The following is a 26,313-nucleotide window of genomic DNA, read 5'->3' as shown; positions in this document are numbered from 1 at the left end:
TTTCCAGGGTTAGCTGGATTTTCCTGCCTCAGTACTTTCCTTCACTCTGGTTGAGGCATTTAACTCCCCAGAAAGATCTCCCTCAGCTGGTGTTTTCCTCAGACTGAGTTGTACCTGGTTGTACTGATGGTTAACTAAATATCAGTCCAGTTTATGGTATAAAATCTAAACTAGAGGCAAGAACTATCCCCATTGTAATGGATGAAGAAAGTGCATCTGCAACAGAGTTAGTGTTGTGGTGTGTAAGGTCCCTAACAGCCTACATGCCCCCTCTCTGCCCACATTGGTTCTACTCCAGCTACACTTAAAAAAAAAAAAAAAAAGATTTTATTTTTAAGTCATCTCCACATTAAATGTAGGGCTTGAACTCACAACTCTGAGATCAAGAGTCACACACTCTACTGAGCCAGCCAGACACCTCACTATTCACACAACTTTGGACTGTCCCTCACAAGCTCTTTTGCCCCTCCCAGCATTGGTCTATGCCTCTGCCTTTGGCCCTCCCCTTCCTTTTTACCTGATTGACCCCCACCCAGCCTTCAAAATCACCCCACTATGGGGATGCCTGGGTGGCTCAGTTGGTTAAGCACCTGCCTTCGGCTCAAGTCATGATCTCAGGATCCTGGGATCCAGTCCAACATCGGGCTCCTTGATCAGCAGGGAGTTTGCTCCTCCCTCTGCCTGCTGCTCCCCCTGCTTGTGTGTGCACATTCTCTCTCTCTGATAAATAAAAACATCTTTTAAAAAAAAATCACCCCACTGTGAATCTTTCCCTGGCTCACCCACAGGGGACACAATAGTGAAGAAACACTGACATGGGAGTACTACAGTTAATTTACATGAATTCAATCATATACTGTGCAGTGTCCCAGTGCATCAAACAAGCAGCAGACATGACCAAGCTTGAAACTGTGGGAGGGGTACCTGGCCAGCTCAGACAATGGAGCATGCAGCTCTTGATCTTAGGGCTTTGAGTTTGAGCCCCATGTTGGATGCAGAGATTACTTAAAAATAAAATCTTAAAAAAAGAAAAAAGAAACTGGTATGTGTGTGTGGGATGGATATGTGAACGATTTTAAGGGTTTCCCAATCAATGACAAAGAAGTGAAATACATTGTCAGGTGACCAGGCGAGAAGATACTGATCTAAATCTTAAAGAAGACAATTAGTTGAAAACCACAGAGCAACAAGCCTTATTGAAGAGACAAAGAAATTTATGTAGGTTGCATATACAAAAGTTCATCGATAATTTAGGAGCTATTCAATATATATGTATATTGCATATACAAAATATATACATGTGTATATACAATATATATAAAAATATATACATATGTATATACAATATATACATATGTATATTGCATATACAAAAGTTCATCGATAATTTAGGAGCTATTCAAGGGGAATTTGGCATATTAATTCCATATTAGCACTGAAGCTAACAATCCCACATAAAATGTAATAGCCCAAACCATACAGTGTGGTAGGAGAATGGACACCTCCTTCCAACTCTAACAGGGAGAGGCAGGATCAAAGTCCCCCCAGATCCTGGCAACTTTCCCTGACCCATGTTATTTTTGATGGTTCCTCCTACATCATCCAAGTACAGCAACATTAACTTCCTTTGTTACTGTCTCTCTCTGATAGAAGGGAGTGGGCAGCCTCAGAGCTGGAAGTTGGGTTGTCAGTTTCTCCTGAAACAGTATGATAATGCTACTGTACTCTGGCGACCTAGAAGGGTGGGTGCTGCATTGATCTGGGGGGAAGGGTGAATAGTGTAGCACAGAGAGCTTCCTGAAGGAAGGAGGAACTGGCCAGTTTGGAGGAACAGGGGAGGGAAGGGGGTTTCCAGGTAGAAGGGGTTTGTATAAAGGCTCAGAGACAAGAAAGTTGTGCTACAGGTAGTGCAGCATGGTGAATGTGAGGAGGAATGTCAAGAGATAAGGGGAACATTTGAGAGAATTTGGTAGAGGACAGATCATGAAGGGCTTTGCAAGGCATATCTGGACATTCTCCTAAGGGTAACAGGTAGCTACTGAAGGTTTCTAGCAGGGGAGTGAGAGGGTAGGGCCTGCTTGTCCAACACTGAGAAATAATCCTTCAGATCCAAGACAAAAAGAGGAGTGCAAAGAGGTACTGAAACAAGGCCCAGGAGAGCCCTCCTACTTTAGCCAGCAATGAACTGGTAAAAACTGAGAATGGCATCTGGGGCTGCGTGATCCTCCCTCTTTTCTTGCTCTTTCCCTGCAGGTAGTCATTCTCTGTAGGCTGCCCACCAGCTGCCCAGGACCCCTAAGGCCCTGAACTTCCAACAAGCTTCTAACCTCCCAGCCTACTCCCTGCAACTCACATCCCCAATAAGGATATAATAAGCACCTGCCACGTGTAAGGCACTATGCTAGGTCCTGTGGGGATAAAGATGCAATAAAGGATCTCTGCCCTATAAGAAAAAGCCACATCTTCTAGCCAAGTTCCTCACGGCTCTGTTTTCTGCTATGTAATGCTAACAGAGAAACAAGCTCAAACATGAGACTATCTTAGAGTCTTACCAGTATTCACGTTTGGCTCTATTGCTTAATTTCCCTGGGCCTCGGTGTTCTTGTATAGAAGAGGAAGGGGTTGACGTAGCTGTTTTCCTTGAACCCTCGAATCCCTGGGTCCTCAGATGCAGCACCCAATAGCTGTTCTTGGTTATTAAAGGCCAATGGAAAGCACACATCCAAAAGTGGTATCACTCCGTAACTGAAGTATTATTGTGGATTTGTTTTTGTGTTAGTTTCTGGCAGTGTAACAACACTTTATTTTCTGCTGATTGGAAATTCTAATTGGCGGCTGTATATATCTGATGAATAAGAAGGGAAAATGAATTTTTTAAAATCACGTTTGTTAAACATTTTAAAACATGGGGGACAAGGTGATGAAAAGATTAGGAATTATTAGGCTAGCAATTAGCTAAGATTCACCTCCAGCTCTAAAAATTCTATGAATCCTAAGTTGATGAAGTATGCCATTATGGTAATTGTTATATTTATCAGGTAACATGAGCATTTTATTTTATTTTTAAAATATTTTTATTTATTTGACAGAGATCACGAGTAGGCAGAGAGGCAGGCAGAGAGAGAGGAGGAAGCAGGCTCCCCTCAGAGCAGAGAGCCCGATGTGGGGCTGGATTGACCCTAGGATCATGACCTGAGCCGAAGGCAGAGGCTTTAACCCACTGAGCCATCCAGGCGCCCCTAACATGAACATTTTAAAGGAAGATGACTATAATATAATGATAAGACTAATGGTGAAAATTCCTAAGGAAATTTGTAGAGGCTGGAATTTTAAGGCCATCCATCCAATTATACTGATGACCTCCTTATAGGATTAGCCCAGTGGACCTCCTCCGCTGGGCCTGGGCCCCAGTGCAGCCTCAAGAACACCCATCACTGTCTTGAAACTTAGCAAAGAACACACTCTAGCAGTGCCTTCACTGACACAGAAGAGTCAGCCCCTATCAGACCTCGCCCTCAGAAGGTTTCAGGGAACCTAACATTAGGAAGACAGTTTTCTTACATGTTTTCTTGGGAGACTGCAGCTGCCTACATGTCCTTTCCACTGGTTTTAAGTCTAGCATCCTAGGCAAACTGAACCTAGGGAGGCAAACCCAGACACTCCCCTTACTGAAGCCCCCCTCCAGATCTCTACTTGTCAGCTTCACCACTGTCTTTTGCCCTACACTACATCTAAGCTGGCTTGGCAGACATTGTTGGAAAGCAGGGATAGTAATGCCATATCCTCATCACAAGAGCCCATGCAAGAGCTGTAAGACCAAGACAGACCTAGCACAGCTAGCTGGGGGGCATTGGGGGTGGGGTTCTAAATAATCTCGTTATCAGCAGTGCTTTTTGATAACTTTGGCTCCAATCAGCAGCCATAATATTTCACTGTAAGGGGCGCCTGGGTGGCTCAGTGGGTTTAAGCCTCTGCCTTCTGCTCAGGTCATGATCCCAGGGTCCTGGGATTGAGTGCCATATCGGGCTCTCTGCTCAGCAGGGAGCCTGCTTCCTCCTCTCTCTCTGCCTGCCTCTCTGCCTACTTGTCATCTCTGTCAAATAAATAAAATCTTTTTAAAAAATGATGTATAAAAATATTTCACTGTAAGGGCCTGAACATTATAAAATGAAAATACAGTGAAATCTTCCTTCTAGGAGTTTTAAATAGATCCAAGAAGTGACTTCAATACCTTGTACTGCCTTCAAATCCGCTGAATACTTACCGCGTGGAAAGTCTCCTCGTGCCTCTCTCTAAAATATTTCAATCTCACTTTTCCAATCCTGTGATCCAAAATGTTGGTAATAGGACAACCTGATTTACTCAGTAATCACGTTAAGAACGGTATCCTAGGGGCGCCTGGGTGGCTCAGTGCGTTAAAGCCTCTGCCTTCCGCCCTGGTCATGATCCCGGGGTCCTGGGATCTCTTCTCAGCAGGGAGCCTGCTTCCTCCTCTCTCTGTGCCTGTCTCTCTGCCTACTTGTGATCTCTCTCAGATATATAATTAGAATCTTAAAAAAAAAAAAAAAAAGGAAAAGAAAGGTATCCTAGCTCTAAGGCAGGAGAACAGGAATCTTGAGTTGAGGTAACGCAGGGACTAAAACATGTAGCCATATATTCTTGTCTCAAAATGATGAAGAGAACAGAGGTCCAGGGAGAGGGTCCAGTCTTAAGAACCATGCTTGTAAGACAAAACCTGGCAACAATTGGAAGCTCTAGCTTCCAAGCAGAGATCATACCGGCAGGCCTCTGCCTAACCCGAGAGATGCCCTTTAACATGAGGAGGAAACTGAGGCACTCGCTTCTATAGGATAATCAGAGATGCTACAGACGGGGCAGGGCTGGGGAGGATGCACAAGACCAGGACAACCCACTAGCCAGGCCAGATCTGCACACAACCTGACAGGCCCACCCCCACCACTCCACGTTCCTCCTCCCCGCCAACGCTGCCTCCAACGCAGCCGCTTCCGGCCGAGAGGGGGCGCCTGCGCTCTCTGGCTGCGCCTGCGCGGGGAGGGCGGGTCAGCGCGCCGGCGCAGTTCGGTGGTCACCGGACGCTGTGCTACGTTCCTTACGTCCCTTAGCGTTGGCCGGGGAGAAGGGAAGATGGTGCTGGATTTGGATTTGTTTCGGGTAGATAAAGGAGGGGACCCAGCCCTCATCCGAGAGACTCAGGAGAAGCGCTTCAAGGACCCGGGACTAGTAGATCAGCTGGTGAAGGCAGACGGAGAGTGGCGACGATGTAAGTACCGGGACGCGCCGGGTATCCCCGGGTCCTAATCCCAACTTCATCTCTCCGATCTCGTTACTGCTCCTGAGGCCACAGCTTCCCTCCCTCGTCAGTCCCCTCCCTGGTTGCGGTGACTCCGAGGCTCTCACTGTCCCCTAAAACGCTGTGCTAGCCGGGACCATCCTGCCTTTTCCCTCTGCCCGGGCCCTGGGTGCTCCCTTCCACGCGTGCTCGGTGCGGATCCATGGGCTGTCCCGGCAGGAGCATGGCGCGTGCGCAGCGAGAGCTGTCAAGTCTTCTTGCCGCAAGGGTAGCCAAAAGAAAGCTAGGGCGGGAGGTTCGGGGGTTTCCGAACACTCATCTTTGGTCTCCTTCGGTCCCTTTTTCATCTTCAGCAAGGCCCGAGTGGTCTCCCTCTAATTTGGTAGGACCAAAGGCTCCAGCCTGAGACTGAGTCACATCTGCAGCGTAATAGTTAAGTCCACCCATATTGCAAGTGTTTGGGGACTTCGGAAGCCGCTCATGACTAAAAAGCAATGATCCCGAAGCTTTGGAAGAGGCCATCCCCCCTGACCTGCAGGCATACCTTTAAAAATCGAGGGAAGACTTCACCGTAGTATAACAAACATGGGGAGAGGAGTGCCGAGAGGCAAGAACAAGCTTGTAATTATTGAGCCTGTTTGTGATTTGTGCAAGTTTTCCGGAAAAGACATTAGCAGAGTTGGTCTAGGATCTGATCCGGGCATCTTTCATGAAGCTAAATAAAACCAGAGAACCGTCTGCCTATCAACTTGTGCCTGGATTAACTGGGGTAGTCACTGATTGGCCGGAAGCTGTCAAGCACATGTGATTCTTTTTTTTTTTTTTGTCTGATGCAATAGGTCTGTAACCAGCTGAGAGCCAGGTTTTATGACAGCACACTGCAAAGGCCCTTGCTGTCCAAAAGTGTGGTGGATTTCTGTTAGAAAAATTGATTTTCCTAAATTTATCAGGACATTGGGTAGGAAAAGAGTATTGGTTTAACTTCTGTTGTCTGCTGATTCTGTGGTCTCATTCATTCAGATGTGGTATTTGCTTGACTGTGAGATCCCACCTCCTGAATCTAAATCTGAAATTTTGAGTTGCAGTGGAATTAAATTAAGTGGAAGAAAAAAAACTAGCCTAGACGCTGCTTTACTGAATTAGAAGTCAGAAGTATCAGATTTTGTGTCAGTCTGGTTATTGTACAACTGTTAAGTGACTTTGAATGTGTTAGGTAGTCTTTTGTGTATAATGTACACTTCCTCAGGAAGTTTTGTTCCTTACTTGATGAATGGATATGTGGTGAGGGGATAAGTTCTTCCGGGACAAGTTCGTGTTTTATTTACCTGTATGTCCCAGTGGCTGGGGTATACATACACACACAGGATATGCATATACACATGTATACATATAATCTCAGTACCTATCAGGTTACCTACATATAATCCCTGCACCTGGTTCTTGGTAAGGACTTGACAAAGGTTTACTGAATTCGTGAATATCTTCTGTGTTCAGGGCACTTTGCCTTTCTGTATGAAAAACATGTGTAGTTCATTTTCGACACATCTGTTGATTTGATTCTATTCTACCTAACATCCCTTCCCAATATTCTCTTGCCAGACAAAAGGAATTAATGATTTTTCCCAGGTCACTGGCAGCCCAAGTTGGACATTGACCGATCTTATATTTTATATCAAGTTTCTTCTGTCATCGACTGCAACACGGATGTGTAACCCAGAGCCGCATTAAAAACTCAGATCATGTTCCCTGACTGAGGACCCAGTAGGCTCCACATGTATACCTATTTGTCTGCCTATGGACATTCAGGGTGCCACTAGGGCTCTGTGTGGAACACAGGTATCTGATAGAACGTGGAATCATAGTATCACATCGGTGTTTACCACAGCTCTTCTAACTCCAAGGATTCAAACTGTGATTTCTTCTTTTTAAATTTAGAGTAATATAGCGCATTTGAACATACAATAAGGATTTGTCTCAACTATTTCCAAAACTGCTAGTGTATCTTGAAATCTGCTGGTAATTACAGGAATTCTATCCAGCCTGTGCTATACTGAATGAAATTTCTCTTTACCGTCTTACTGCGCATGCCTTAAGCCAGGTCCTTCTCTTTGGGAGAACTTTCTAACGGCTTTCAGTTTTACCTCAGTCTCACCTAGTGCAGAGCCACATCCAGGACACGTGATCTGTTTGGAATGGAAATCAAATCATTTTATATCTGGATTTAAGTCTTGCTCTGACATTCTTATCTTAAAGCAGTGCCGTCTGAGGGCACCTGCCTGGCTCAGTCATTTAAGTGTCTGACTTCTGACTTCAGGTCAGGTCATGATTTCAGGGTCCTGGGATCGAGCCCTGAGTTGTGTGGAGCCCTGCATCTGGCTTCACACTCAGCAGGGAGTCTGCTTCTCCCTGTCCCCTTCCCCCTCCCCCTGCTCCTGCGTGCACCCATGCTCTCTCTTTCTCTTTCTCAAATAAATAAATATGTAAACTTTCTGGTAGCCAATTAGAAAGGGAAAGAAAAACAAGTTCATTTTAGTAAGATACTATAATACCTCAGTATATCAAAAATTGTATGTTCAACTTATGATCAGTATAAAAATTGAGATATTTTACATTGTTTTTCTTTTTTTTTTTAAGTTTGGGTTTTTTTTTGTTTTTTTTTTTTTTGACAGAGACAGAGAGAGAGAGAGAGAGAGAGTGGGCCAGAGAGAGAGCAGGAGGAAGGGAAATAGGCAGAAGCAGACTCCCCACGGAGCAGAAAGCCCATCATGGGGCTCAATCCCAGGGCCACAGGATTGTGACCTGAGCTGAAGGCAGACACTTAGCTGACTGAGCCACCCAGGCACCCCTACATTCTTTTTCTTTTTTATAAGTCTTCAAAATTTGGTGTTTATTTTACACGTACAGTGTATCTCAGTTTGGGCTTGCCGTGTTTCAAATGCTCAAAAGGCTCTCGTAGCTATTGGCTACCATATCAGACAGTGTAGCCCTAAAGCATGAACATTCAAATTACTTAACACAATTTACAAAGCCCCACATGTCTTCCTAGCCTCTTCTTCTGTCACTCTCCCACATATCCCCTCCAGTCTATGTTCTAGCCTTGTTACGCTACCTGTATGGTCTTTCACACGTCCATGATTGTTGCTGCTTCTTGGAATATTCCTTATCAGTCTGTTTCCCCCGCTCCCATCAGCCTTCCTTGCCAGACCAACTCTGCTCCCATAGCACTCCCTTATTTGTGTGTTCTCCATATATTATCTCATATGTCTAATTGTGATATTTATAGTATGTTTATATACAACCTTTTTAAACTTATTTTTTTTACTGAGATGTATTCACCGAAGTGTATAAAATTTAAAGTGTAGCTTGATGGGTTTTAGAAAGCTGTATACCTATCTAACCATCACCCAGGTCAAGATCAAAGACATTTGTAGCACCCCAATAGAGGCTCCCTCATGCCCTTTCCAAAAATAACCTTATCTGCCCTCTGTCACCATCAGTTAATTTTGCCTGATTTTGAAATTAGTGTAATGGACTTATATAGCATATATTTTTCCACTAACATTGAGTTCAAAGTCCGGCAAAATTAATTTGCCTGATTTGGGCTTCTCTCAAAATTATGTCTGTAAGATTATTCCATCTTTTCATGTGAAGCAGTGGCTTGTTCTTTTTCATTGCTGCACAGTATTCCATTATGTAAATATACCAGTTATCATATAGCTGTATCAATTCTATTGATAGCCATTTGGTTTGTTACAGTTTGAGGGTATTATGAATGAAGTGCTATGAATATTGTTTTGTGTGTCTGTTGGTAGACATAAGCACTCCTTTCTGTTCAGTATATACAAGTGGAGTTGCTGAATAATAAGGTAGGTACGTGTTTAGATTTAGCAGATATTTCCAAATAGTTATCCAGAGTAGTTATAGCAGTCAACACTCCCACCAGCAAAATAAGAATTCTAGATGTTCTACCACCTTGCCCTTAATATTAGCAGTCTTTTTAATTTGATTTTAATTTAATTTAGTTTTAGACATTCTGGTGGGTATATAGTGGTATCTCATTGTTGGTTTTAATTTGCATTTTCCTGGTGACTAAAGATACTGAACGCCTATTCATGCCCCTGTTAGTATTTGGATAGCCTGTTTCGAGAAGTGTCTGCTCAAGAATGTTGACCAATTTTTATTTGGTTGTTTGTCTTTTTCTTATTGATTTGTAGGAATTCTTTATCCCTTCTGGATAGAAGGCCTTGCCAGATATGTATATTGCACGTATTTTCTCCCAGTCTGTAACTTGCCTCTTGCTCTTTCAGTCTTTTAAGGAATAGAAATTACTAATTTTAGGGACACTTGGATGACTCAGTTAAGTGTCCAACTCTTGATTTTAGCTCAGGTCATGATCTCAGGGTTCTAGGGGGCTCCACGCTCAGCAGGGAGTCTGCTTGAGAATTTTCTCCCTCTCCTTCTGCCCCTCCTCCCGTTCATGCACTCGTTCTCTAACATGAATAAATAAATCTTTTAAAAATATATTAATTTTAATGAAGTCTAATTTATAGATCTCCTCTTTGTAGTTTGTGCTTCCTGTGTTGTTTACGAAATCTTTTCATATCTCAAGTTCCTGAAGAGATTTTCCAATATTTTTTCTAGAAGTTTTATTAGTTTGCCTTTCACATTTAGGTGGATGACTCATCCCACATTGATTTTGGTGTATGATGTGAGATAGGGATCAAGTTCATTTTTTCCTGTGTTGCTCCAGTTGCTCATGGTAAAATGCAGGAAGCTAGGAATAGAAGGGAACTGCCTTAATCTAATAATAGATATTTATCAAAAAACCTATAGCTAACATTCTTTTTTTTTTTTTTTAAGGTTTTATTTATTTATTTGACACAGAGAGAAAGTACAAGTGGGGAAGCAGCAGGTAAGGGGAGAAGCAGGTTCCTGGCAGAGCAGAGAGCCCAAGGTGGGACTTGATCTCAGGACTCTGGGGTTGTGACCTGAGCAGAAGGCAGATGCTTAACTGACTGAGTCACCCAGGCGTCCCCTATAGCTAACATTCTTTTTTTTTTTTTTTTTAAGATTTTATTTATTTATTTGAGAGAGTGAGAGAGAGAGAGCATGAGAGGGGAGAGGGTTAGAGAAAGAAGCAGACTCAGCAGGGAGCTCGGTGTTGGACTCAATCCTGGGACTCCAGGATCATGACCTGAGCCGAAGGCAGTTGCTTAACCAGTTGAGCCACCCAGGCATCCTATAGCTAATATTCTTAATGATGAAGTACCAAATGCTTTCCCCCTGAGGTTGGGAACAAGACAAGGACATCTGCTACCACCACTTCTAATCCACATCATGTTAAAGGTTCTAGAGAGTATGAGATAAGGCAAAAAAAAAAAGGGGGGGTGCCTGACGGCTCAGTCAGTAGAACACGCGACTCTTAATCTCAGGATTGTCAGTTAAAGCCCCACAGTGGGCATGAAGCCTACTTTAAAAAAGAAGAAAAAATTAGAATAGAGTGTGATGACAGATGGTAACTAGATTTGCTGTGGTGATCATTTGCATTGTATACAAATATCAAATCATTATGTTGTATACCTGAAACTAATATAATGTTATATATCAATTATATCTTAAAAAAAAAAAGACTGGTACAGAAGTAAAAATGTCATTATTTGTAGATGACTTGATTATGTATGCAGAACTGAACTATTAAAATTAAGTAAATTTGGGAGGTGCCTGGATGGCTCAGTGGGTTAAGCCTCTGTATTTGGCTCAGGTCATGATCTCAGGGGTCCTGGGATCGAGCCCCACATCAGGCTCCTTGCTCGGCAGGGAGCCAGCTTCTTCTCTCTCTGCCTGCCTTTCTGCCTACTTATGATCTCTCTTTCTCTCTCTCTCTGTGTCAAATAAATAAATAAATAAATAAATCTTGAAAAAATAAAATAAAGTATATTTGGGACGCCTGGGTGGCTCAGTCACTTCAGTGTCTGCCTTTGGCTCAGGTCATGATCCCAGGGTCCTGCCCCTGCCCCTCTCCCTACTTGTGTGCTCTCTCTCTCTTTGACAAATTAAATAAATAAAATATTAAGGATAAATAAACCAATAAAATTAACTTTAGCAAGATCACTGTATACAATATACAGAATCAATGATATTTCTTTTTTTAAAAATATTTTATTTTTTATTATTTATTTGACAGACAGAGATCACAAGTAGGCAGTGAGACAGGCAGAGAGAGAGAGAGAGAGAGAGAGAGGAAGAAGCAGACTCCCCGCTGAGCAGAGAGCCCAACGCGGGGCTCAATCCCAGGACCCTGGGATCATGACCTGAGCCGAAGGCAGAGGCTTTAACCCACTGAGCCACCCAGGTGTCCCAATGATATTTATTTTTTTTTAAAGATTTTATGTATTCATTTGACAGAGATCACAAGATATTTCTATATATAAATAACAAAAAGCATCTGATGCCTAGAATACACTTAATAAGTGACATTCAAGATCTCTGCACTGAGGGGCGCGTGGGTGGCTCAGTGGGTTAAAGCCTCTGCCTTCAGCTCGGGTCATGATCCCAGGGTCCTGAGATCCAGCCCTGCGTCAGGCTCTCTGTTCAGCAGGGAGCCTGCTTCCCTTCCTCTCTCTCTGCCTGCCTCTCTGCCTACTTGTGATCTCTGTATGTCAAATAAATAAATAAAATCTTAAAAAAAAAATCTCTGCACTGAAAACTGTAAAAGCATTGCTGAGAGAAATTAAAGATAGTGATGGGATATGCTATATTCATTGATTGAAACATTCAGCACTGTTATTTTTTAATTGTCTTATTTTCTTTTACTTTCAGCACCTAGCGTGCTATTTTCTTTTTTATTCCCAGCACTTAATACAGGGCCTTGCAAATAGGAGGGACTAAATAAAATTTTTAAAGACTTTTTATTTTAAAATACTTAAAAATTCCCACAAAGTTGCAAAAATAGTAAAAGGACTTCCAGTGTACCCTTTACCCAGTTTCTCCCACAGATGACATCTAACACAACTGGTACAGTATCAAAGCCAAGAAATTGACATGGCTATAATTCCCAGACCTTATTCAGATTTCACTAGTTTTACATGCACGTGTGTGTGTGTGTGTGTGTGTGTGTGCAACTTTATCCCATGTGTAGATTTGTATAACCACTGTCACACTGTTCAGGACAGGACACAGAGATCATCACAGAGATCCCTCTCACTGTCTCTTTGTAGTCCATTCTCGTTCCCCTCTCCCCTCCAACCCCTGGTGACCGCTCTTCTGTTCCCATCTCTTTAATCCAAGTAAGTGAATGAGAAAGTAGTTAGATCATTTTGTACTGACATTTAGTTCAAGTTTGGCAAAACCTTAAAAAAAATAGCTGCCAAGGAGCTATCTCATTTCTAGTTGTCATTTCACCTGTCAGAAACTTGCTGTTTACCATGTTGGTCCTTGAGCCTGGATTCAAGAGGTCTGATTTTTGCTAATTAGACTTAGCTTAATGAACCACAGTACCGATATAATAGTTTGGGCCCAAATACCCATGTAGGCTGATTAGTGCACTATCTTCCCCCAAAGAAATTAAAGCACAAGAAACTTATTCTCCAGGCTGCCAGGTGAGATTTTGTCGGAGCAAAGGGAGTAACATTAACTATTTCCAGCACAGAGATGCACAAAGATGCTGCAACCACGTTCATAGGACTCGAAACAGGATTGCTCTCTTTCCAGATCCCAGTGTATATCACATACTTTCTTTCAGTGGATTTTAAGAAAATTGAGCAGGTTATGGTTATTTGAGTTTTTTCTAGGTTCCTCAGATCTGTTACTTGACCGTGGCATTGTCCAGATTATGGTAGTTTCCAATTTCAGTCTCAAAAGGGCCTTTTCCTTGTCACCAAATGCAGGGAGAACCCCACTGTCACTAATATATGCCAACTAAATTTGGGCCTCTAAAGCTGTAAGATTTCACAATTTCATGAGATCCTTTAGCTCTGCCTAAGGAGATTCTTGGATTCTTTATTCTTCAGGCAGATTTCGGGCAGACAACTTGAACAAGCTGAAGAACCTGTGCAGCAAGACAATTGGAGAGAAAATGAAGGTAAGAGAACTAGGTAACAGCCTTGAGAGCTTGAGCAGAGGCATTTAATCTCACTCTTAGTGCTCACATAATTTCTAATCTAGTGTCTAATTCTGTGAGCTACTGAATTTCTTACCAAAGGGACGGATATTTTAAAAAGAAAGGAAGGAAGTGGGAAAGGGGACTAAGAGGCACTTTCAGGAATCAGTGAGTCTGTCTTCTGTCGGATAAGTTTTAGTCCCTTCAAGCTGCTGTAACAGAATACCATAGGTTGGGTGGCTTTTAAACAAGAGCAGTTTATTTCTCACAGTTCGGAAGACTGAGAAGTCCAAAATCAAGGTACTGGCAGATTCTGTGTTGGTGAGGGCCCACTTCCCAATTCATAGACAGCTGTCATCTCATTGTGTCCTCACATTGATAGAAGGGAGCTCTCTGGGGTCTCTTAGAAGGGCACTAATCCCATTTCTGAGAGCTCTGCCCTCATGACCTAATCTCCTCTGACAGACCTCACCTCCCCATCACTCTGGGGATTAGGTTTCAACATACAAGTTTGGGGGGACACACAAATACTCAGTCTGTAGCAAGATAAGATTCTTGCAATGTTGCTCATTCATTGTCTGTTTTGTGCTTATAGTAATATAAATTGCACCAGTAATCTTATCTAATTATCTCTTGAGCCCAATCTACAGTGACAGAAAGGTTTTCTTAGGGTGGACTTGAGATTCTTTGTCTCAGTGTAGTCGTGTCCTTTAATGGAAAGGGCACAGATACGGAGTCCAAATCCTGGATTGTTGGCTATGTGACTTTAGTCAAGTTAATCTCTGAGCTTCAGTTTTCTCATCTGTGAAATGACAATACTAACATTCACCTATAGAACAGAATTGTGAGAACTAATTTTTTTAAATGTAGAGAAGCTGGCACAATGCCTAGAACCCTGTAGTTATTCAGCAATTGCAAGTAACAGCGGAGGGCAAGTCGTTACTGGCCTTCATCCAAAAAATCCTTCCTGTGCTTGAAGAATGTTAAGTTTTCGCTTGGCCTGGCTTTGCTATCCAGAATAGTTCATGCTTTTAATCTTTCCTCAAAAATATCCTCTTAGCTCCTTAGTCATTTTTTTTAAAAGATTTTTATTTGTTTATTTGACAGAGAGACACAGCGAGAGAGGGAACACAAGCAGGGGGAGTGGGAGAGGGAGAAGCAGGCTTCCCGCCTAGCAGGGAGCCCGATGCGGGGCTCGATCCCATGACCCTGGGATCATGACCTGAGCCGAAGGCAGACGCAGACGCTTAACGACTGAGCCACCCAGGCGCCCCTCCTTAGTCATTTTTTTTTTTTCTAAAGATTTATTTATTTATTTGACAGAGATCACAAGTAGGCAGAGAGGCAGGCAGAGCGAGAGGAGGAAGCAGGCTCCCCGCTGAGCAGAGAGCCCACGCAGGGTTCCATCCCAGGACCCCGGGATCACGACCCGAGCCGAAGGCAGAGTCTTTAACCCACTGAGCCACCCAGGCGCCCCTCTCCTTAGTCATTTTTAAAAAACATATTAAATGCTCCCTCACGTCTGTCTCATTTTTAAGTTGTAAACTTCTCAAACTTCTCAACTAAACCAAAAAAATTATAAAATTTTGGAACCTGAACCAGGAAGGAACATAACAAAAAGACTCCCTCTGGATTCTAATACACTTCATGATAGTCTGAATCGTTCTCTACCAGTATTTTGTTACACTTTCAGCTTGTCACTGGCTGTGGAAATTGATACCGACAATCATATAGTTTTCTTCCTTTGGGACTCATGATGCTTAATCATTTGCATGTCAGAGGCCCCATAACTATGTAAATTCCAGTGTGCACTCATGCCTGTGTATTCTTTGGGGCACATACAGATAGTGCCAGCCTAGTGTTTTCCTAGCAAGAAAATGGAAGTGTTTTAATTTGCAGTAGCATTGTTAGAGCCTTTCACTGTAGCCCCACAAGGAGTGTTCTCCCTTCCTATCCATTAGAATGGTCTTAAAAAGTGCTTTAATATGTATAGCACTTGAAAGAATTCATTTCATTTTGGTTTTTCATCTTTGCTGCAAACTTGGAGTGTAGGTAGTACCTTTGTCAACCTTATTAAAAGGGCAAGAGAATAGGCTTAGGACATTAAGGAGCCTGCCTAAAATCACATTGTAAGTTAGTTGCAGAGTCAGAACTTGAACTGAGCACTTGAATTTGCTGCCCTGAGGGATTATCAGATAGCAAAGGGACCTCAGCTCTCTTGGCTACTAAATGGAAAATCTTGAGGTTTAGGCCATTTCTTTCTACCTCAGCAGTTTCTGGTTATTCTTTTTTTTTTTTTAATAAGATTTTTTATTTTGATAGACAGAGATCACAAGTAGGCAGAGAGGCAGGGAGAGAGGGGCGGGGGGAGCAGTCTCCCTGCCAAGCAGAGAGCCCGATTTGGGGCTTGATCCCAGGACCCTGGGATCATGAGCTGAGCCAAAGGCAGAGGCTTTAACCCACTGAGCCACCCAGGAGCCCCTAGTCTTTGCTTATTCTTAACAAGACTCATTCTGAGATCTTCAGACATTTGCAACTTTTTAAGATGATTTTACTTGAGTCACTGAAAGGTGTGAGTTTGGTTATTGTTAGCATCCTGACTTCTCACTTTAATATATGCGATTGTGTAATAAATCTAAAGGATTTCTACGTTTTACCCCCAGAAGATTTAGTTCTTTCTTATGACTCAGTTTTGTGCAGTGGTATATGAGATTGTATAAACATAATTGCCTATTGTTATATGTATAGAATTTTTAAAAAAATCTTTAGAACATGACATGACTTCTACTTGCAAAGCAGACCCTGAATTTCCTCAACTTACTTTTATGCAAGTTTTGCTGAGGTTGTGCGTATCTTGTTATAATGGCCTGTGATAATTTTCTTTAACTCCTTTTAATTTGGGAAGAATTTGACTCAACTTACCTTCTCCATGGCTCTGGGAGAGGATTGGAAATGAACTGACAGAATATCACAAAGATGGGTGAGAAGAGAACCAGGGCAGAAAATCTAGCCCTGCTTATGTTCTGCAGTTTTGCTAAGTTGCATTGATTGCTCTAAAACTTGGTTCTAGATTTGGTGACTTTTCCTCAAAAATTTTGTTTTCCTCAGTGTCCTACAATTCTATCATCCCATCCATTTGTTTCCGCTTAGCCTCAGTGCTGGGATTATTCTTAGGGAGTGGACAGGGAGTCACAGATTCACATCCAGGCACCTGCCCCGAAGCTGGGCAGTGATAGGAGCATTTTCACACCTTCTTGGTGCCCATAACTATTCTATGTCCAGAGAGGACATTCTTCTTAGATTCCTGTTGATGTCAGCCCTCTGACCCCGACGGATTAATTGATCTGTCCAGGATCCAAAAAGCCAGAAAATGGCAGGATAAGGACTTAAAATTTTCTCACTAAATTTTTCTCTCACAGGTTGCAGCTCTCAGATACAGTTATATAGACAATTTTGTGGTTAGTTTATATATTAATTTGGTGTGCCCTTGTAAAACTAGGTCAGAAATTTTCTTTTATTTAATAGTATTGGGGTTTTTGTTTTGTTTTGTTTCCCCTGCAGAAAAAAGAGCCAGTGGGAGATGAGTCCATTCCGGAGGATGTATTAAATCTCGATGACCTCACTGTAGACACTTTAGCTGTAAGTTATTGCACTTCCCTTTTCTAGACTGGATTTCTGTTCTTTCATCGTGACTTTGTTCCTAGACAAGCAAGTGCTGACACCCGGCTCCACACAGCATTGCAGCCTCCTTGAATGTGTGCAGCCGGGAAATGTCCCCCTCCACTCTTGTTGGTTTCGATCCTTGAGTATTTATTAGATCGCAGAGACGGGGATGGATGGAGTGGAAAAGTCAAGAGTAGGAAGCAGAGGAAAAAGGAGTCCAGCTACCTTTGGTTCATGGAATTTCATTTTCACAAAGTCAAGGATTTTTTTTTCAGTTTGCCGTAATTCAGTAAATATTCACAACAGTGAACCTAGAGAAGTAATTTTCAAGTTTTTTAGTCACCAAACCCTTTTGTAAACCTGCAGCACAAAAGCATGGCAAGAGCATAAATACAGAAAAGCAGAGTTGCGGGGCTCGAAGGGCTGGCTTGGGGTCGCCACTCCCACTTGCTAAGGGCTCTCCCATTGCCATGAAATCAGTAGTTTGAAACACTTGCAAAAAGGAATACAAAAGCAGCTTAGGACACAGTCTCTTGCTTCTAATAAATTTGTAATCTCCCTAGAGAACGGTTTAATGTAGTACATAAGAGTGCTAAATTGATGTCATCAGGAATATCAGAAAGTACGCGTTAAGAGAAAGAGCCCTTAAAAGAGATACAGTATTAAAATCCCTGAGATACATAGGACTAAGAAGAATGGCCAGAATTAATCCAACTCTTCCTTAGGTACCCCTGAAGAAAATGCCAACGAATTTGTCAGGGCAAAGCTGTGTGCGTGCGTTTGAAATGAATCTCATTTCTTTGAAAGCCTTCATTGTTGATTTTTAAAATGCTATCGCAAGGGTTGTTCGAGCACAACAAGGTGAGGGCAACAGAATCTTACTCCTCCTCTGTACCTTGACCGGCTGTGGCTTGGGTGCCGGCCTGGCCTGTTTATCTACAGAACCTGAAAGTCTCACAAATCAAAAAAGTTCGACTCCTCATCGATGAGGCCATCCTAAAATGTGACGCCGAGCGAATAAAGCTGGAAGCAGAGCGGTTTGAGAACCTCCGAGAGATCGGGAACCTCCTGCATCCCTCCGTGCCCATCAGCAATGATGAGGTAGGTGTCCGTGCCTCAGCGGGCGGCAGCCTGCCTGGCGCTCCTCTGCTGGGGAGGGGGCGGGAGCGGGAGGGGCACTGGGAAACGCTGGCACTCTCTGTATAATAGGCCTTGTGTCAGAAGCAGGCTCTTTGTATATTCGCTCTGCCCACCAATTGAGAATTCAAAGAGTCAGATCCTTGCCTGATTGGGAAGTAGCAGAGACAGCAGGTAGGAGGAGACTCCTGGCCCAGAAATCTCTTCTAAATCGGGCTGCTGTCCTCCACTGCGTGTTGCCCGTGGTAGCAGTGAGTCCTGTGGGAGGGATCTGCGAAATCAACCTCACCCCTCACCCACACCCCGCTGAGGAGCTGCAGGTTGCAGGGAAATCTGCATGATAAAAGTTTCCTGCTGAGTGGGAGCTTCCCCAGCACAAAGCTGCTCTGAGCCCAGCCTTTGTTCCCTGACACCCCAGCCGTGGCTGGGCCCATCTGTGCCTCTTTCATTCATTCCCTGGTGAACGAGCCCTTAAACTCACTGCAGGCTGGGGTGGGAGACTCGGGAGGTCAGGGCTCTGAGCCCGCCCTCATATGGCCCCAGAACCAATGAGAGCCTGGAAGGAAAAAAAAAATCTACATTCTCCTCTGCACCCCAGGCGATGCTGATGGGGGGGGGGGGTGGATGTCCTGTAGCAGGACTTTCAAGGAGTCATTTAAAAGGGTAAAAAAAAAAAAACAAACAAATCTGAGAATAGGACAGATCTCTTAAAAATCTATGATTTCAGTTCCATGGCCAGAATCACTTATAGAAATTTGTAAATGTTTATTTCTCCATTGAACACAAATTCTCTAGCAAATTCTTTTCCTTAGTCTCTGGACACAACGACCAAAACCTAGTGTTTGAGTTAAGCAGTAGTTTTGCAAAGCTCTAAGCTGTTTTTGGAATGGGGTTTGGAAAGCTGGAGGTTGTGCTGTTCAGCGGTCACCGGTCTTCTTTCCTTAGGATGCCGACAACAAAGTAGAGAGGATCTGGGGCGATTGTACAGTCAGGAAGAAGTACTCTCATGTGGACCTGGTGGTGATGGTAGATGGCTTTGAAGGCGAAAAGGGGGCCGTGGTGGCTGGAAGTCGAGGCTACTTCCTGAAGGTAAGAGTCAGGAACCTGTGGCGATGGGATTCTAAAGAAGGAGCTAAAAAAAAACTGTGTGCGGAAAACATAACCTACTTAAAGAGGCCCACAAATCCACCACTTGTTCTTGCTTTTCTCCTGCAAACGGATTGGCAATCAGATGCGGTTCTCTTTCTGAGGCAAGAGAATGCTGCTTCCAATTCCCTAGAACCAGAGCCCCTATGTGATCCTCCATTATGGAGACATGTTGTGCTGTCTGGATCAGAACAGTCTGCCTTTAAGGGGCTGAGTGGAACTGGACCATCAGACAAGTAATGAAGAGTTGAAAACCACTGATGAGTGCTGCGGGGTGGGTGGGCCCAGAGAGCTATGAGAACAGGTAAGCAGAGGCAGCAGACCTGGAGTAGTTGGGACAGAGGGCTGATGAATTCAAAGAATTCCGGAAGGGCATCCCCCAAAATAATTTTGGGGATACATATATACAGAGTATGTTCTACATACACACACGTGTCTGCTGTTTTAAAAATTAGTGCAAGAAAGCTCTCCTGTGCACCCTGATCAAATCATCCTTTCTGCCTCGCTTTGCTTCTCCTGACAGTGTGCCTGGATGATGGGCTGGGCATTGGTATTAAGAAAGAATCTCTTGAGTCAGGTGTTGAGGTTCATGGTCTTTGCTGGCCTCCCCTGGGCCCCCAGTTGCCTCTGAGTGTAAATTGTAACAGATGAATATGATGGCGACAGAACCCAGTCACACAGTGCTTTGTCTCTGCTCCTGTAGGGTGTCCTGGTATTCCTGGAACAGGCGCTCATCCAGTATGCCCTTCGCACCTTGGGGAGTCGGGGCTACACCCCCATTTATACCCCCTTTTTCATGAGGAAGGAGGTCATGCAGGAAGTGGCGCAGCTCAGCCAGTTTGATGAAGAACTTTATAAGGTGAGTAGCCTGGGGCAGTGTGACAGAATGACTTAAGTTATAAAGTTTAACTTCAAAGATACAGAGCAGTGCTGTCCAGGAGAATTTCTGTGGTGTGGAGATTCCCTGTATCATGACTGTTGAGTGCTTAAAATGTAGCTAGTGCAACTGAGGAAATAGAATTTTCATTTTTATTAATTCTAACTTAAGTAGCCACATGTGGCTAGTGGCTACCATACCGGGCAGTGCAGGTATAGAGCCTGTTTTATCTTTCCCCAGATAATCTATATGACTTATCTAAATGAAGCATACTTTTAACACCATGAGCTTCAAAAGAAAGCACATTTTTTTGAGTGCTTGGACGAAAGAAAATTGTAGAAGCGGCTGATCTTCCCATGTCCTCCTACTCCTAACCCCAGACTAGAAGCTAGAGGGCAAGACATATTTCCCTTGGGATGGATGTGGCTTCTAGTCTGGGGCTTTTTCTCAACCCCGGAGCATCTCAGGGAGAATGAGAGGATTCACGTTCAGAGTCAGAAGCTCATTCTGATTGAGCTGGCTTCACCGCCAGCTGTAGCACTCAGAATTTCTAGAAGTTCTGCTACCAGCTGCCCCTCACAGCATAGTCTACTTTTTACCTGTCCTTCCCCTCCAAGACTGTTCTATCAGAAGGGGATGACTTGGCTCTTACTGGGGAGGAGTTAGACAGTGTTCCTGGGCTCACATGACTTACCTCAGAGAGGAATTTTTTTTTTTTAAAGATTTTATTTATTTATTTGTCAGAGGGAGAGGGGGGAGAGCGCGCACATGCACGCATAGCAGGCAGAGTGGCAGGGAGAGGCAGAGAACGAAGCAGGCCCCCCACTGAGCAAGGAGCCTGATGCAGGGCTCGATCCCAGGACCCTGAGATCGTGACCTGAGCGGAAGGCAGCGGCTTAACCCGCTGAGCCACCCAGGCGCCCCTTAGAGAGGAATTTAATAGAACTTCTTCCCATTGGGTCCTGTTGATGAGTTCCAAGTTATGTTTTCATTCAGAATGCAGTGAGAAGCAAAATGTTCTCTAAACCCTAAGGACTATTCTAACCTTGGTGTTCTCCCCCACTTCTTCCTTTCTTTTAAAGATTTTATGTATTTATTTATTTAGAGAGAGCAAGCGAGAGCGAGGCAGGGAGGGACAGAGAGAGAGAGAGTCTCAAGCAGACCCTGCATTGAGTATGGAGCCCAACGTAGGGCTGGATCCCATGACCCTGAGATCATGACCAGAGCCAAAATCAAGAGTCGGATGCTTAACTGACTGAGCCACCCAGGCGTGTGTACGTGTGTTCGTTCGTTCTTTCTTTCTTTCTTTCCCCTTTCTTTATTTTAATGTGGAGAGAAATGTGTTCATGTATAGGTCAAAAGCTGTTTTCTCTTTTCTTCTTTTCCTCATCTCAACCCCCAGATTGGATCATCACAGAGCTTTAGAAGGGTGCCCCGTAGGTAACGTCAAGGAGAAGCTTATATGAGGGTTATGAGAGAGAGACAGGTAGCAGGTGTCCCTGCTATGTTTCCTGCATTCTCTATTTCTCTGCAGATGCTTCTTGGGTCCCTGTGCAGGGAGACTCACATAGTGAGAGTCCCCATAGTGACAGTTTGGGCTGGCCCATCTTGCCAAATAACCTCAGTTTATTAATTCTCTGGAGCCATGCTCTCCAGTAGAACTCTCTGCAGTGATGGGAATGTTCTGTAGCTACTGTCCAGTTTGACAGCATCAGCCGCATAGCTGGTGAGCACTTGAAATGTGGCTAGTGCAAGCCGAGGAACTACATTTTAATTTAATTTAAATAGCCACTTGTGGCTAGTGGCTAAGTTCCCACTGTGGAGTAGCAATGTCGTCTTCCAGATCCCCAAATGCTGACCCAGAGCAAGTTTCCACCCTCCTCTTTTTAAAATTAAAATAATACCACGTGACAGAAAATTTGGAAATGATAGGGGATATCATCTTCTTTCTCATTACCTCATATAATTGTCATTTTTTAAAAATTTTTATTTATTTATTTGACAGAGAGATCACAAGTAGGCAGAGAGGCAGGCAGAGAGAGGGGGAGGGGCGGGAGCAGGCTCACTGCTGAGCAGAGAGCCCTATGTGGGGCTCCATCCCAGGACCCTGAGATCATGACCTGAGCCAAAGGCAGAGGCTTAACCCACTGAGCCACCCAGGTGCCCCATAATTGTCATTTTTAATACACTTTTGGGGGCTTTTTCATATAGCCATCATTTTCTCATTCTTCTAATCACAATGTCTATAGATTGCCTTAGCAGTACATCAGAAGCATATTTCAGTGATCCTTCGTGGTCTTCATCGCCAACATTTTCAAATGGTTACATAATATTAAGTGGTCTGGATGTAGGATAGCCGACTCTTCCCTTGTGGAAATATTCAGGGGGCTTCCTTTTTTGCCATCCATAAGTAATGTTACAATGAACTTTGTCCTGTTTATACCTTTTTTCTTCTGTGTTACTTTCTTCAGCGGGACACCGAAGTGATTCTTAAAGGAGTATAATCCTGCACTAACTCATAAGCACCGAGAGAGCAGAGACTGTATCTCCTCTTGGCCTGCGCACTGGCAAACTTGGCCCTTACAAATGCCTAACAAACGTTTGTTGAGTGGATTGATGTATATTGCTACCAGCTCAGGTTTTATTGCACTGCTGTCATTGGCTACTATACATTATTTATAAATGTTTTATTTATTAGATCAGTAAAAAAAAAAATTACCAGAATATTTTCTTTCTTTTTAACTTGCATTTTTTCAGTCTCTAGGAGGGATCCCATTTTGGAGTGACCAATTCCCTCCTTTGTCTTCTTAGCATTCCCTGTGGTTTCTTGCTCTAGCTGAGGTCACCATCCTTCACTCTTAACTAGTAGGGGTCCCTCCTCCTCCAGGTGATTGGCAAAGGCAGTGAAAAGTCTGATGACAACTCCTATGATGAGAAATATCTGATTGCCACCTCTGAGCAGCCCATTGCTGCTCTGCACCGGGACGAGTGGCTGCGGCCCGAGGATTTGCCAATCAAATATGCCGGCCTGTCCACCTGCTTTCGCCAGGAGGTGGGCTCCCACGGCCGAGACACCCGCGGCATCTTCCGAGTCCATCAGTTTGAGAAGGTGAGTGGACAGGTCAGGGTGAGGAGTAGGAGCCTTCTCTCGATCTCTCCGGGGTGGTTAGAGGGGAGGCAGGCTCTGTGGTGCTCAGACCCGCCTTAGCTCTGGTCTTCCCTCTCGCCGTCTCCATCAGTTTCTGTCTAAGAAGCACATGCTGGAGTGGCTGTGAGCACAGCCTGGAACCAGGCTGCTTGGGTCCCGGTGCCAGCTTGGCCACTTAGCAGCTGTGTAACCTTGAACAAGTTGCTTAACCTCTCCGCGCTCAGTTGCCTCCTCTACAAAAGGAGTATAATAATAGTACCAACCTCCTTAGGCCTGCTGTGAGGATTCAGCTGGTTGGTAGGGGCAAAGTGCTTAGAACGGTACCTGGCGTGTATATAATAAGAGCCCCACTGAGTGTTTATTCTTGGAGCCCCAGTCCAGTCCAGCACCCATATCCCGCGGGGGCCCCAGCCTCTCCTGACTCCCAGCAGTGTAGGATTAGGTCTCCATCACAAGGATATCTCCCACTTCGGTCCTTTCGTTTATTCTCCCTGTCCCATTGTCACAGTCTCCTTGGGTCCCTCTCTGCAGATCGAACAGTTTGTCTACTCATCACCACACGACAACAAGTCATGGGAGATGTTTGAAGAGATGATTAGTACCGCAGAAGACTTCTACCAGTCTTTGGGGATCCCTTACCACATTGTGAATATTGTCTCAGGTATCTGCCTCCCTTTCCCGCAGCCCGCAACCACCACCCTCGCCAGGTGAACTGCCACACAAAGAAATAGTTCACAGTCCAATTAATTGCCCACATTAATTAAAACATCACACTCTTCTCACTTGGGAGTGTTTGGTGATGAGAATATCTGGGCATGATTTCACTTCTGGGGATAAGGTGTAAATTAAAGAATTCTTTAGGTTTGCTAAAGGTCAGTCTCCTGAAATACCATCCCTCCTTCATGAATTCTAGGGGTTTTCCCTTTCAGGTTCTTTGAATCATGCTGCCAGTAAGAAGCTTGACCTGGAGGCCTGGTTTCCGGGCTCGGGAGCCTTCCGTGAGTTAGTCTCCTGTTCTAACTGCACAGACTATCAGGCTCGCCGGCTCCGAATCCGATATGGGCAAACCAAGAAGATGATGGACAAGGTAGGTGGCCCCTTGGGAGGCAGGAATAGAGCCTTGTGCAGAACAGGTCCATCTTATTTCTCAGTCCTTGGAGGACATTATGTCCCAGCATTGTGGGAAAATCTGAGCTGCTCAATCTAGACCAAAAAGGGAATCTGAAAATGATTTCTACTAAATCAGGACAGAATCCTTTTAGATAGAATCCTGAATTGAGCTCTGTTCTACAAGGTATTTCTAGCTCTTCTCTTTTGGGCTTTTTTCTCTGTGACTCCAGATAAAGAAAAATCCCCATTTGTGTGCAGAAGACACGCTGAAGACAGTGTCTTCCCTCTCCCCCAAGAAGGTCTGGGTTTGTAAGTTTCTCTCTTCAAACCCAGTTTTTAGGCCTTAATCTTTTCCAAGTCAGGGACTTGAAAGGGGTTAAAAGGAGAGGCCGCGGTGACAGTTTCCTCCATCCCTCAAAGGGCCCAACTCCTGTCCATTTGCTGGGACCTATCACTTGACACTGACGGAGATATGAGGAATCTTCCTGGAGTTATTATTATAGGGAATAAGTACTAAACGGAATTCTAGTCTAGCAAAAGATCAATAATGCTTTGGATTTGGACAGTTACCGTTGGGGGAGTCTGGCTAAGTGGGTGGTTCCTGGTCACGAGGAAGACTAGGTTGAGTTTCGTGCTTCCTCTGGGGGCCCTGGCTTTGCAGGTGGAATTTGTCCATATGCTCAATGCTACGATGTGTGCCACCACCCGCACCATCTGCGCCATCCTGGAGAACTACCAGACAGAGGAGGGGATCGTCGTGCCTGAGAAGTTGAAGGAGTTCATGCCGCCGGGTAAGACTTGCTGCCCAGCCCCTCTTCCTCTTCTGTCTTCCCGTTCTAAAGAGCAAGCCCCCTTTCAGAAGGTACCAGTCCCCAGAACTCTGCCTGTCCCCTGGTGCTGGGCATGATGGGGGCAAAGCTGAGAAAGCAGCCACTGCAAGTATGACATCCTGTTTAAGTGCAGCTAAAATTCAGACCGGAAAAGAATTAATGAAACTAGTTCCCGTTGTGGGTGCCCTTTTGTTCATAGGGCTCATTTTCTTGTGGAACTCTCCCCAAGAAGTCCTTGGGCTTTGACTCCTGAGAATCGGTCATTTATTTGGTTGGCTCTGTCCCTTCAGGTCTCCAAGAACTGATCCCCTTTGTGAAGCCCGCACCCATTGACCAGGAGCCATCAAAGAAGCAGAAGAAGCAACATGAGGGCAGCAAAAAGAAAGGGGCAGCCAGAGATGTCCCCCTAGAAAACCGGCTGCAGAACATGGAAGTCACCAATTCCTGAACATTCCTTCCTCCCAGTTTGTCGGGCTTTCGTTTCTGTCAGCTGGGATCTCAGAGCCTGCCCACGAGCAGGGAAGCCAAGCACCCACTCATCACCCCCCCCCATCTGACTGCATTGCTAAAGGGGAACAGTCTGCCACGTACAGCGCAACATCCCCGTCTCCTTGCATGGGCACAGGATCCATTCACTGACGACCGATGAAACCATGTAATAAAGCATCTCTGGGGGAAGGCTAGGACTCTTCCACGGTCTTCTACCCAGGGCTTGAACCCTGTCTCTGACAATTCTCCCGGAAACCACACACACTCCTGCTTTTCCTTCTAAAGAAGGCTGTTCCATTTAGCAAGTCAGATAGCCTTTGACAAGGTCAGTGAAGGCAGGGGTAGGTTTAAGGAGAAAGTGAAAACTTTGAGTCTTAGACACACAAGCTTGCAGGATAAGGGCCACACCCTCCTCTGTAGATTCGCCCCTGCTTAAAAGCAGTTGGGAAGGGACGCCTGGGTGGTTTAGTCGGTTGAGTATCTGCCTTCAGCTCACGTCATGAG

General features: G+C 44.4%; 1 protein-coding gene across 1 annotated transcript; it reads left to right on the top strand.

Annotated features, from left to right (window-relative positions):
- The first annotated feature begins 5,064 nt into the window (after positions 1–5,064).
- SARS1 (seryl-tRNA synthetase 1) lies at positions 5,065–26,042 on the top strand. The gene is made up of 11 exons (XM_080803171.1): positions 5,065–5,281; positions 13,321–13,391; positions 16,971–17,048; positions 18,015–18,173; positions 19,155–19,298; positions 20,059–20,214; positions 23,120–23,341; positions 23,912–24,041; positions 24,310–24,467; positions 25,152–25,281; positions 25,611–26,042. Exons 1-11 carry the CDS (start codon positions 5,146–5,148, stop codon positions 25,766–25,768), a joined length of 1,542 nt encoding a protein of 513 aa, XP_080659297.1. The 5' UTR covers positions 5,065–5,145; the 3' UTR covers positions 25,769–26,042.
- Positions 26,043–26,313: the final 271 nt, after the last annotated feature.

This window comes from Martes martes, assembly GCF_963455335.1.
Source record: "Martes martes genome assembly, chromosome: 4".
Taxonomy (NCBI): Eukaryota; Metazoa; Chordata; class Mammalia; order Carnivora; family Mustelidae; genus Martes; species Martes martes.
Note: the sequence above shows the minus strand (reverse complement) of the source record. Positions and strands in the feature narration are given on the sequence as shown.